This window comes from Conger conger, chromosome 7 (assembly GCF_963514075.1).
Source record: "Conger conger chromosome 7, fConCon1.1, whole genome shotgun sequence".
Classification (NCBI taxonomy): Eukaryota; Metazoa; Chordata; class Actinopteri; order Anguilliformes; family Congridae; genus Conger; species Conger conger.
Genome location: NC_083766.1, coordinates 15,521,846 through 15,536,208, shown reverse-complemented (window position 1 = coordinate 15,536,208; position 14,363 = coordinate 15,521,846). Strand labels below are relative to the sequence as shown.

At 40.2% G+C, this 14,363-nt stretch overlaps 1 protein-coding gene across 1 annotated transcript; it reads right to left on the bottom strand.

Moving 5' to 3' along the window:
* Window positions 1-10,670: 10,670 nt before the first annotated feature.
* Window positions 10,671-13,928, bottom strand: LOC133133797 (novel acetylcholine receptor chaperone-like). Its single transcript, XM_061250017.1, has 2 exons — window positions 13,710-13,928; window positions 10,671-12,381 (listed from the first exon to the last, which is right to left on the bottom strand). Exons 1-2 carry the CDS (start codon window positions 13,827-13,829, stop codon window positions 12,019-12,021), a joined length of 483 nt encoding a protein of 160 aa, XP_061106001.1. The 5' UTR covers window positions 13,830-13,928; the 3' UTR covers window positions 10,671-12,018.
* Between the last annotated feature and the right edge of the window lie 435 nt (window positions 13,929-14,363).

The following is a 14,363-nucleotide window of genomic DNA, read 5'->3' as shown; positions in this document are numbered from 1 at the left end:
TTGAAGGTTTAAGGACGAACAAAATAACCAAACGGTGTCATTTGGAGTATTGAACGAGCGAGTTGTGTAGTTTTCAGCTGCTTATTGATTTACTGCAAAGCCTTATGTAGATGCGCACCAACATTTTAAGTGTGGCCAGCGTGACCAACGGTTTAATTTATCTCCACAACAACCTCTTACAGGCATTCACGTGGACTGAGCTGACGCCTCATTCAATTATATACACCGTGCCGCTTCCTTCAGATTCTGTGCTCTTATAAAGTTGCGCGGGCAGGGTAGACCGCACGAACTTTTCCAATCCCTCAACCTTTTACCTTTTCAACCAATCAAAATGACTGCTATACTGTGCTATTGCTTTGAGTCCAAATCATATTCTAACCAATAGACAAAGCATTAAGGTTTGCATTGACATTAAATTCAAACCATGCTGCCATACAAGTTTCTTTCATACTTTGTGAAGGAAGTGAAGCAAGTTACGTAACTCCTGAGTACTCCGTACTCCTTTTTCATTTTACTCAAGTTCTTTTGTCTAATCTTACATTTTGTCTAAAGATCTTAAACCATTCATTCAAATATGCAATAATAGAGGAAGTCAAGAAGGGGGCAAATACTTTTTCATGGCACTGTATGTATGGTTGGAGGTCCTCTAACAGTCTAGTGGGGGGACTTAAGGGACCCTGGGACTTAAGGAACATCACATAGCAGTCAGAGACAGGTTAACACAGCTGCCCCACTCTTACATGTACCTCTATGCCAGAAAAAAATACTCATGTCTTAATAGCACAAATTACAAACATAATACTAGACTATAAACATAATCCCCTCCAAAAGTATTGGAACAGCAAGGTAAATTCCTTTGTTTTTGCACTGAAAACAATTGAGTTTGAGTTATTTCCTGGTATTTTTTATCTATATTTGTTAAACAACTTAAAACATATCACCTTTTGTATCAGACCACCCAATACAAAAGGTGAGCAAAAGTATTGGAACATGTGACAGGTGTTTCTTGTTGTCTAGATGTGTCCTGGTAGATTGATTAAACAATAAATAATTCTGAATGTCCACTCTTGGCTTTAGCCTTGGGTTCTGAAGACTGAATTTGTGTTAGAAAAGATAAACCAACATGAAGACCAGGGAACTGTCTTTGGGAGAAAAGCAAGCCATTTTGAATCTTAGAAAATATGGGAAATCGATCAGAGTCATTGCACAAGCATTGGGGATAACTTGTACAACTTGGAATATCCTGAAAAAGAAAGAAACCACTGGCATACAGGTCGACCAAGGAAAACAACAGCAGTTGATGACAGAAATATTGTGAGAGCTGTGAAGAAAAACCCCAAAACATCAGTTAATAACATCACAAACAATCTCCATAGGGCAGAGGTGAAGGTATCTCAATCAACCGTTTGTTCAAGACTTAGAGAGCAGCAAGGTAGAGGCTATACAACAAGATTACTTTCATTTACTTAAATACTCTCTGTTGGAATACTTTTGGTCACCTAAAATAATTCACAATAGAATAACACCAGATTTTGTGGACTTACTGTACATTATTTCTGTGAAACACTGAAGCCTCATGTAACTGAATTATGAAATGTAATTGTGTATTAATCTGGCATTGGATGACTGGATACAATAACACCATATTTACAGATTGGAAATCTGATTTCTTCAGTACCTGAAATAACAAGCATGACATCAGTTACTTTTGTTGTTATATAAATCTCAGAATCAGATACACCACAGACTATATATGGAAAGAAACTAATGTGAGGGTTCATTTTAGTTAACACATTTTAAAGTTTAAGAGTTAAAATTAAATGAAGGTGTCTCATCCAGATATGGTACCATCATATTAAATTAAATTGGCTTCAATACATAAAAAATATTAGTCATTGGGTTCGCCTATTGTACTGTGATTACTACCCAGTACAAAAGGAAAAAAACCCAACCGATTGCTTATGCTTTACTGTCATCATACACCATTCACTGCAATAAAAACAGGTGCAAGAACTATACATTTCTGCCATGAATATTCTATTATAGAGATGTTTTTGCTTTGAAAGCATAAGACTTGAATTATTAACTTTTACAAGTGCCTTGTGTAGTATGGTTGTCATTGAATTATATCTTATTTAAACAGGCAGTTGTGAGTTTTAACATTTTGCAAGTATGCTGTGTGCACTGGGCTTCTTGGAAAAGACAAGCACGACTCTACCCATGGCTGTCACTCTTTTCACTGTCTTTCATTTACTGGTATATAAACAGCATGTCTTTGTTGTAGTGTGAGGTGTGCCATAATTAAAACATGTTTACTTAAAAAGGCAAAGCATACTATTACATATGGTGTTCAACATTGTGATGAGTCTTGTTACGTCTTGGAAGTCCAGAGTGAAGCTTAGGCCAAGGTTCTTATGCCAGGGAAAAGCTATTAAGATACAAATCAAACAGCCCTTCAAGCTATGAATATTAACTCTGTGGACTGTGGAGATTTAAACGTAGTCACCGAATGGGTTTTCTAGTGGAAACAGGATGAGCTTTGTGGTGAAACAACTATCCTGTTTACTTCTTTGGTCCTATCATTTTCTTTATTTAGAGCATGAAAACTATTCAAGTTAATTAAAAGTGTATCATCCTTGTGCACTAGATGCAACCTGAACACCTCCATGTCTAAAATCACACTGTGCTTCCTATGAAACCAGATCACTGATTGTGAGGGAATGGTTCAGAGGACTAGGCGCGACCGTGAAGGGTTAGCTACGGACTGTGAAGAAATAATGTGAAACCAAACAGGAAGATACTCCCCGGCAAACTGCCAAACACAAAACAACCCTGAAAAAAGGACACACGACCAAGATCACCCACTCAACCTCTCGCTCCTCTAGTAATCTCAGGAGCGCACAACCGAGGGGAGGGACAGCAGGTAGGTGACAAGACTGCCTAAATCAAGGGCAGCCCCTCATGGAGGACAGAAACCAGGCATCCGTCTACCTAGCTTGGTGACGTGGCAGGTCAGGATGAAAGATCCCATCAAAATCAGCCTCTAGCGCTACTAGCGGTGAAAGCTATCAAGACGAGGCAAGAAGGGAATAGGTACAACCCTTAATCCTAGTCCAAATCTGTGGGGCGTTCCTGCCTAGCTTTCAGTATGGCATGTAGCACTATACCCAGCAGTGTTCGGTAGGATGTTCAGAGACATATAAAGTCCTGTACACAACGCAGAGGTCAGCACTGTGTACAGTGTAAATCTGTGAAACACGGTGGTGGGGGTGTTATGGTCTGGGCATGTATGGTTTGTGGAGTACAGAGGCAAATGAGTAAATAATGGGTAATTTTCCCGAACATTATGGAGGGCATATCGGCTTTCTATTACTTTTCGATGACATTGCAAGTATTTTCTGGGACTGTTGGACCCCAGGTGCAAAGAACAGATGCTGGGTTGACCCTTCAAAAGTAAGAACTGAGAGTCAGATAAGGCATATCACCAGCATGCTGTTCTTGCTCTCAGTAACACTGTTCTGAGAGGACATCATAATGAGACCATCAGAGAGAGATGGAGACAATGAAAACAAGAAAGAGAGGGTCAGTGACCTAGGATTCAAACAAAGGCACAGAGACACAAAAATACACTAGAAATTCCAGTCAGGAAAAAAGCCTCCCCCTGCCTGCCCTTCCACTGCCTTGGTTTGTTTTTCTTCCCAATGCCCTGCAATTCCAATTTCAATATCATTCCCTTTTATATTGCAGACCATGACTCACCACAGGAAAACTATGCCTTATAAATATGTACATATGTTGGGACACTGAGATTGGTAAATTATGCTAGTATGTTCATGTCCAGATTGAATAACCAAGCTATATGCATTTTACCTACATATGCCATTTATTCTATGGCATAGATTTAGTGCAAACCATGTGTATATATAGACAATTTTATTTTTAGCCCAAAAAAGTGTTAATTTTTGTTGGACCTCTTTTTCACCTTGACCTTTGAACTATATAGTTGTCATTTGAGAAATATGTGCCAAGTGTCAAGCTTCAAGTTGATACTTTGTACCAATTGGATATACTGTACACTCACCAAGCACTTTACTCTCTACTGTATCCTATTCACGTAGGGTTGTGTGTCCAGAGATGCTCTTCTGCATACCACTATTGTAATGTGTGGTTATTTGTGTTACTGTCACCTTCCTGTCAGCATTGACAAGTCTGGCCATTCAAGTCATTTCTGTCTACAGAACTACTGCTTTTTGTTTTGTGCACCATTCTTTGCAAACTCTTGCAAACTCTAGAGACTAGTGTGCATGAAAATTCCAGGAGATCAGCAGTTTCTGAGATACTCAAACCACCTTGTCTGCCACCATGGTCAAAATTTTTTCCCCATTCTGATGGTTGATGTGAACAGCTCCTGACCCATATCTACATGATTGTATGCACTGCACTGCTGCCACACAATTGGCTGATTAGATAATTGCATGAATGTGTAATAAAGTAAAAATATTCCTAATAAAGTGCTTGGTGAGTGCATATAAACACATCTGTGGTACTCACAGCAAGCCAGAACCTTCCTGCCATTGGCCAACAGGAGTGCTGAAGAGCCACTGAACCCCAGCGGTAGCGCTGACAGATGGAACTCACGCACGCTGAGGTGGGCTGGGAGGAAGGGAACATCACTCGATCAGCCAAGGAACTGCGGTGGAGAAGCACGCCATCCAACAAGGTCAGGAACTTGTACAGAAAGACCTCTGTGCTGGTGAACTCCTCCCAGATGTGCTATACATGAATATAATATGAATCTTGACACCGCTGCATCATTTATTAATTGTAGGAAAGGGTATAGTCCTTCATCCAGGGTCTTAATTGCAGTAACGATTGACAGCATGTGAGCACAGGAGGGCTCTGATATAATATGGTGCATTAAACACTCACATTGAGAACTAGTTTGCTCAGGCTATGTCAAGAGTGTTCAGGAGATGTGTGGCTTGGACCATACTCAGACAGCGGCTGTCCTTGCAAGCAGGGATGGATCAAGAAATTATCTGTGAAGGGACAAAAATATGAGAATTGCCAAAAAGAGTGATAATAACAATCTATTGTGTTGAGGGTGCAATGTGGACAGATATCGGTGTCGCCCATGAGATGCATTCTGCAATTGGTTCTGTGCATAGTCTTATACTGAATTAGCAGTAATCAGTATATTATTTCTATTTGTTTCTAGAAATTGAGATCAGTCTTGATGTTAAATCTTTTTCCCAGCCTGTAATTGGGATGGGTAGTGTTTCTTCTTGTCTTCTTTATACAGTGGCTGGTGTTGTGATTGAAGAGTGAGAATAAAATAATAAAGATTCTTCAGCAATGAACTTTTGTTGCATTGTTCAATTTCCTTGCTTGTTTAACTTAGCTGACCGGTAAGAACCAGAGTCATCCAAATCACCATGCAGTCATAAAACAATCTACTCTCAGAAACAAATCTTGTTCTACCTGGCTTCACAGCTAGCACACATATTATATGTGGCATGAATTATATTTCCCAGAACCAACTTAAAACCAATTGTGTAAAGTCAATAAACATGAAGGGGAATTGTTGTTTTAACTTATGCGCAAGCATTAGTTATTCAGCTCAGTAAAAATAATATATTAGTTTTGACTGAATGAGGCCAAAACATTGGCATCAGACAGACATATTCAAGTTAAACCCTAAAGGTATTCACAATATCCTAATACTTTTAAGAATATAATAACATGAAGACCAGTTTAGTTTATAATGATGAAGTCTCATAATGATGAAAAGTCTCCATCTAGTGGACATAGTAAAACAATTCTGCTGTAGAACAACACCACTATCAGGAGGAAATTACACGTAAGTATCCTTGCTACCAGATCTGCACCTTGCTACCAGATCTGCAACTCTCTGTTCAGATTCCTTTGCCCTTGCAAATGCGAGTCTTTATATATCACCATCAATCATCATTTCAAGATAAATAAACATAATAATTGCTTGTCTTTCCAATTATGTTGCTATCACATACTAAATCTTAAACAAGCAAAACAAAAATCAGCTGTGAAAATTATCATAAATTGAAATTAAATTAAATAAATAGAAGAATTGAAAACTATACTGAAATTGAAATAAAAGTAGATATTGATCAGTAATGACCTTAATCCCCCTTCCTCATGAAAGCAAAAAGGCAGACCAACAATCAAGTAAAGATTCCAGAGTTGTAAATTGCAAAAAGATTTAAAAAAAAACGAACACTCATTTCAATGAAAGCAAAAGTGTTTAGAATTTTTACAATTGCTTCAGAAAGAGCTTTTATTGTTTCCCTCAATGTACCATTTGATCTTGCAATTGATACCTCTAGAAAACAACTATGCAATTGGCGCACATGTAAAACCTTTTGGGGTTTCCACCTCCTAATCAATATTTTTTGCAGCTGCTAATCTATAAAATAAAAGTTTTTTTCTGATGACAATTCAATGTCATCGTTTAACAATATGATGTTTGGAAGACAGTGTAAAGCATGGAACCAACCCCCTGAATATTTGTCCCACTGGAGTGTGCTATCTTTAGCAGAAATTTGACCTTGGATCTTTTCCCAAAACCCTGTTTTGGGGTAAATTGAGCATAGTTGCATAAAACGTATCTTCTCTAGGAAGTATGTTCATCTTTGATAAAAAAAAAATCAGGCAGCCATTTGTATCATTAAGTCTGATCTTCTTTTAATGCCTTCGGTAACTTTTTATATCCGTTTTTGTTACTATTGCATCCAGTGTGTGATAAATGTCATGTCCTAAATACTTGAAATATGGTATTTCAGAGTCAGTTGAATTGGTCATAGCTAAATTTAATGGTAGTAAAGCTGATTTACTAAGATTGGTTTTGTAGCCAAGAATTAACCAAAAGGTCTTAATAATGTTCAGATATATTGGGAGGGAATGTGGTACTTTTTTGTGTGCCAAAGGTTCAAGTGATAAAGCAAACAGTAAGGCTAGCCTGGCTTAAACTTTAGTTACTGTAATACCTTTTCTTTTTCTTCATGAAAGTTTCTCTGTTGCTCTGCAACTAATCGACCTGAATGACTTCTAATTGTGTAATTATTCTGGGCTGGGCCTTGTTGATACCTGAGAAAAATGCTATTGCATTATTTCTGATAAAACCTTTCATAGCATCCCATAAATACCTCTCATCTTCAACTGAATTTTGATTAATTCTTGCAACCTGAATCTAAAATGTTCACTGTGCTGTGCATTTTGTAATGAAGTCAGATTAAATCTCCATCTAGAAGCCTGTTTGGAGCAATTTTGGAATGACGGTTTACATCCTTTGATTGATGATAAGACACTGATATATAACAAATATTGGTTTTCTGATCTAAGTAACCGACGGTCGAACCTCGGATTCAGGAGGAGCAATGTGGCTTCCGTCCTGGCCGTGGAACAGTGGACCAGCTCTTTACCTTGGCAGGGTTTCTGGCGGGGTCATGGGAGTTTGCCCATCCAGTCCACATGTGCTTTGTGGACTTGGAGAAGGCTTTCGACCGTGTCCCCCGGGGAACCCTGTGGGGTGTACTGCGGGAGTATGGGGTACCGGGGCCGTTGTTACGAGCCATCAGGTCCCTGTATAACCAAAGTGAGAGCTGTGTCCGCATTCTCGGCACAAAGTCAAGCACGTTTCCGGTGGGTGTTGGACTCCGCCAAGGTTGCCCCTTGTCACCGGTCCTGCTTGTGGTATTCATGGACAGGATCTCAAGGCGCAGCCGAGGTGAGGAGAGTGTCCGGTTTGGTGACCTCAGAATCGCATCTCTGCTTTTTGCGGATGATGTGGTTCTGCTGGCTTCATCGGACCGTGACCTTCAGCACGCACTGGAGCGGTTTGCAGCCGAGTGTGAAGCGGCCGGGATGAGAGTCAGCACCTCCAAGTCCGAGGCCATGGTTCTCTGCCGGAAAACGGTGGATTGAGTCTTTGCCCCAAGTGAAGGAGTTCAAGTATCTTGGGGTCTTGTTCACGAGTGAGGGTAGAAGGCAGCTTGAGATCGACAGGCAGATTGGTGCAGCATCAGCAGTAATGTGGGCGTTGCACCGGACCGTTGTGGTGAAGAAGGAGCTGAGCCGGAAGGCGAAGCTCTCGATTTACTGGTCGATCTACGTCCCAACCCTCACCTATGGTCACGAGCTTTGGGTAGTGACCGAAAGAACGAGATCGCGTATACAAGCGGCCGAAATGAGCTTCCTCCGTAGGGTGGCCGGGCTCAGCCTTAGAGATAGGGTGAGGAGCTCGGACATCCGGAGGGAGCTCGGAGTAGAGCCGCTGCTCCTTCGCGTCGAAAGGAGCCAATTGAGGTGGTTCGGGCATCTGATCAGGATGCCTCCCGGGCGCCTCCCTTTGGAGGTTTTCCGGGCTCGTCCAACTGAGCGGAGACCCCGAGGGAGACCCAGAGCCCACTGGAGAGATTATATATCTCTCCTGGCCAGGGAACGCCTCGGGATCCCCCAGGAGGAGCTAGAATGCGTTGCTGGGGAGAGGGACGCCTGGAATACCCGGCTTTGCCTACTGCCCCCGCGACCCGACTCCGGATAAGCGGGTGATGATGGATGGATGGATGATCTAAGTAAGTTATTCGGGCAAAATATGATCAATCCTTGAATATTTGGTGCCTTGCTGTGAAGAAAGGCACCAAATATTCAAGGATTGATCATATTTTATTCGGGCAAAATATGATCAATCCTTGAATATTTGGTGCCTTGCTGTGAAGAAAGTAAATTGTTTAGTTGATTTATGGATTATGAATTCTCCAGATGTCCACTAGAGAATTATTAGGTGGCAAATTTCAGAAGGCTAAAGATGCTTGTGGGACATTGGTAATACTGTTTGATCAATCTAATGTTGGGTCAAATACTGCATTCATGTCACCTCCAGGAACCACTTGGTAATCTGTAATTTCAGCAAGGATACTAGATAGATAGGCAAAAAATGTTGTTGTATAAATTGGGGGAATACTTTTGTTTTTGTTTTGTTTTACTCCACTCGATATAATACATATTTTTTCCTCATTGTTAAACCATCATCATGCCGTGTGAAAAAATACAATACAGACGTTTTGTATTAACATGCTTAACATGCTTATCAGCTCAATTCATTATGACAGGCATTAGTCATGGTATGACAATTGATGTGCCCACATACAGATAGGAAAGTAAACAATACAAAAAAAAAAGCAAACAAAAAACATAGGCCTAGCCTATGGTGATAATTGATTGTCCATTAAATGCAGTCAGAACCAGAGAGAGTCCTTCATCATAATAAACCATAATTTGGTTTAACAGAAAAGAGAAGATAATTGTCTAGCCACATATGGCTTTAGTACCTTATCCATAAAACCTTCCTACAATCCATAAAGCAAAGATGACAGAGAACTTGAATACCCCCAATATACAAGATATTTAGTCAAATTTGTGTGTCATTCAAAATGGTGTTATTATTGTATGCAACCTACCCAAAGACTTGATTGCTTACAATGGATAAGTTTGTTTTTGTGGCTCATTAGGCAATTTGAGACAGGGAAGCACGTTTATTTGTTTGTACATTAATGTAACATTAGTATTAAAAATAAATAAGCATGGCAGCTACCACAATTTCAATACGTGAACATGCATGCATGCATGCATCCATCCATCCATCCATTATCTTAACCCGCTTATCCTGAACAGGGTCGCAGGGGGGCTGGAGCCTATCCCAGCATACATTGGGCGAAAGGCAGGAATACACCCTGGACAGGTCGCCAGTCCATCACAGGGCACACACACCATTCACTCACACACTCATACCTATGGGCAATTTAGACTCTCCAATCAGCCTAACGTGCATGTCTTTGGACTGTGGGAGGAAACCGGAGTACCCGGAGGAAACCCACGCAGACACGGGGAGAACATGCAAACTCCGCACAGAGAGGCCCCGGCCGACGGGGATTCGAACCCAGGACCTCCTTGCTGTGAGGCGGCAGTGCTACCCACTGCACCATCCGTGCATGCATGCATGCATGCATTAATCTATTTAACTGTTTCCAAATTGCATAGGCCTGTTTTTGATTTGATTTCAGATGTTACAGTGGGAAATTGTATTTCCATGTGAACACTGAACATTTGAACAATCACTCAGATAATATGAAGCGACATATCCTTTATACTAATCTACAGAAATGTTTTTAGATTAGATTATGATGCACTTGACCATTGAATGTAGGCTGGGACAGTAGCCTACAGTATACAAGTGTTCCGGTATCAGACGGGATGCATAGGTGTATTTTGATCCAATGTTACTAGTTACATATTTATTAGTGTCTCAATGCCAACCGCAACGTCAGGCTTCTGTTTTTACAGGCTACTGTATCCTGCGATGCAACTTGTTCTTGAAATTTACAAGCTATTTTATAGCTTTATATGGGCTGACCACATTTAACATCTGTAATTGGCCATGGGAATATTTGTGAGCTCAGCAAAAAATAAAGCTCATCCAGACACACCCACTGACCCATGCACCAAAGCTTGCTTTAATGATATATCAAGTTGAATTATGAGCCAAAATCTCAAATTCAATCATGGTATAAGTGCAAAAAAATGTATTTTGCTGAATTGCAGCAGTGTGCAGTATGGAATGCGTACAGACAAAACACTTGATTTTTCCCTTGTCTTTATTCTTCTCATTTTATCTTACAAGCATACATCAAGTTCAGCAATCAGCATTATTGGTGTTTTTTATTCAACTATGCTGACTAAGGACAGGGAGGGATGTGTAACAAATAACGTATACCTTACATACCATAAGACTATCAATACCACATTTTACCTGAGTTACCTCTATATTTTTTGACGACATGGTACAAAATGTACCCTTACATATCCCTTCCATGTAATGGTATAGTAGCACATATCTATTCAAACATATGAACTTTGAATGTGAATTAGTTTTCCTTTATGGCATAACATTTCTGCTCTATATATGAACCCACAAGTTGTTTGTTTAAAAAATAACCCCAAACCATTGGCACACCTGTTACCTTCTGAAACTTGTAGATGCAATTTTCTGGAGCAGACCAATTCCTTATTATTCTGCTCACCATTTGATTTAGATTTAGGCCTTTGTTTTCCTTTTTCCTCAGTTTTATTGGCAACATTTTTTATATTCATACAAGTGAAATGGAATTGAGAAAAACACATTAGATGATTCATTACAAAGGAAGGTAAAGACTACATTGCCTGTATTTGCAAATACACAAATCCATTTCATTACTAAAAATGGCTCCATTTTCACAATGAGTTGGGAATTTCATGTGGACAATTTTCCATGCAGATCTTGGTATAAAAAAAGACTACCTACCTAAACTAAAGGAATTTAAATATATAATAAATACAATTTCAAGGTTTTCTTGTATTCTACATGCTGTCCATGTGCACTGCTAAGAGAATATCATCAAAAATCTTACATTATGAAGCTATTTCAATATTAACTTTTACAGTATGGATATACAGTGCCATTCTGGATTTTATGTATGAAATATTATATGTCCTGTTCAATACAGACTGCAAACCCCTCAGTATTGAAATTACTTAATGAATACCACATCCTCACTCATAAGATGATATTATGATAGACCATCTTAAAATACTAGTATAAGATGGTATAATAAAATGCTTGCATTAAGAACAAAAACAAGAAACAAGAGTCTCTTTGCATAAAATTAGGTTTCCACAAGGTGCTGTCTCACAGCAGTTGGCAGAAGCAGGAGATTTTGATGGCAAAGGTGTAGGTGGCGTGTGTCGCAGGGGGTAGGGTGGAGCAGCGGACTGCCTGTCAGGAAGGGAGCAGGTGAAAACAATCACACTTCCAGGGCTGCAACTATCTTTTTTGCGTGACAATGTTTTCTTTCATCGGTAATTCTATAATCCAGTGGGACGTCCATACATCCTCTCAGCGCGGTTCCGCACAGCATGGAGAGCGGGGCTGGGGCAGAGGAGGATATACTAGGACACTTTGACTTTGTTCTTTTCCTGAGCATTGACGTGCTGCTGTCTGCTCTCGTCCCTCTCGGGCCTCTCCTCGTTCTGCCGGGCGATGAGGAGTCGGCAGGTCAGCAGGATCCCGAAGACCAGGGCGTGGGCGTACCGCTTCAGAGGGTCACCCACCAGTTGGTGGAAGAAGAGGACCGCCAGCATGACCAGCAGCAGAAGGAAGTTAGCCATGTCCTTGGGCCGCCCAGGCACCAGAGTCAGCACAACGCCGCAGCCCAGCTCCAGAGTGCCGATGATCTTGCGCAGAAGTACCGAAGTGATGCCCATCTTCTTCAGGCCTGGCAGAGCCTTGGCATAGCTCTTATATGCTCGTTTCTGCAAGGCAGTGGAAAATGTATTTACAAGGGAAATACAGATTGAAAATGACATCAGGAACTGCAAATATGCCAAGAATACATACAAAGGATATTCTCTGCATTGCATATTTAACCAGTAAAGAAAAACCCACGGGGATCATATATTTTTCAGATCCTTGCGTAATCATGTTTTCTGCCTAGAATCTATGGTCACGTCCTGTAATAAGTAACAAAACGTTTCATTCTTTAGAAGCACCAAACACAAGCCCTTCTCCCAACTGGTTGAAATGCATTTTAATATCTGAGACCACACTATAAGTTGACTTGAATGTGATAATTCAGTTTAAACAATGCAGCAGGTATTCATCCATCATTGCATCAATCTTATTACCTTTCAGTATTCATTGAAAAGCTTTAACATTTTGAAATACCATAGTATGCTGCATTGCAGCGCACAATATGAAAGAAATGTGTGCTTTGTTGTATGTCTATTTATGTCTGTATGTCTCTGCATATTATTTTTAATCAATTTACAGTCACAACCCTTCATAGTAATGTTAAGCACCATACTACCATTTTGTATGCATATTTCCATTTCAATGCAGTGACATTTACTTATGTCCTGCTTAACAGCAGAAATCATCTTGGAGTTTTCCCAGATGAGCTTTGTTCACATATATGTAACTTATTGGTTCACCTGAAAAGTGTATCGAACTATAAACTGCAATCAAAACCCATAATCAAGCAAATTAATTACATGATGTAGCACTGATTTACAGCATCACTATGTCTATGCCCTGGAACGCTGCGCCGTCGCGCTCTCATTAAGGCAGTGAGCGTCAGCACTGGCAGGTGCAAATGGAATTTTCTGGAAACAGGCGCCATTGCTAAAGCAGGATACAACTCTTTTTAAGACTTATGCTATTAGGCAAACCCAACCTTCATTCGCAATTTTGTCTGTTCAATCCATTTACATTGTAATCTATTCAAACAAAAAGCCGATGTGCTAAATCGCGGATTGCTTCTCAGCATACTACAAACTTCATTCGTACATTTACTATAGTAGATCTAACGTTAACATCTAAATCTAAGGTTATGCTAATCCAGTGTATGTTGTTGTTGAGGGACCAATGTAATTGTGGTCAAAAGCATTTACAGAAAATAAAATATATCCTTATACTTTACAGAAGTAACGCCTTGTTGAAACACATCATTTGACATATTTCCATATGTGGATACGTTTCCTAGGCTAATCTGTAGCAAAAGCCATGCGCATCCTTGAAACGATGGTTCTTTTTTCACGCAATGCAATGTATACACACATGCATCGGCTACATCCTCGCTTACCATCTCGCTGTATGCATCTTTGCTTAATCTTGGTGTGAGCTTAATAGTACCCATGAAGACAAAAAACAGACCAAGAGCGAAGGAGAGAGCGACAATTGTTATTGTCCTTGGTGAAGCCATCTTCTGCGGTCCCGAGTAGCAACTACTGCCCGGCCGAATATACACACGGGACTGAGAAACGGAGCCGGATTGGTAGAGAATCAAGAACGCCAATTTAGTGTCCGTCACTGGGACAACATGCAAGCCTTCTTGAATCTCCTTCCTACCATTCGATTTTTGGCTAACTATAGGCCCCTACACTTCGCCATTAAGACGACTATATTTAACTTAAAAAAATAAATATACAATGGGCTCCAGAATTATTGGTACCCTATAATGAAGAAAAATGCCACATATAATAAAAAGTGGGCAATATTAATCATATGGAATGATTGCAAACTTGCCAAGAAGAGGACGCAAATGCATTGTGTCCCCACGGATGGTAAGGAAGATGGTGAGTGAGTCTCAAAAAGAACCATAAAATGGCACCTCCATACCAAAACTTTTTTTGGAAGGGTGGTATGAAGACAGCCCTTATTGATCACAATTACAAAAACCAATCATCTGGAGTTTGCCAAACCGCATTAGAATTTTGATTGGTCAGATGAGACCAAA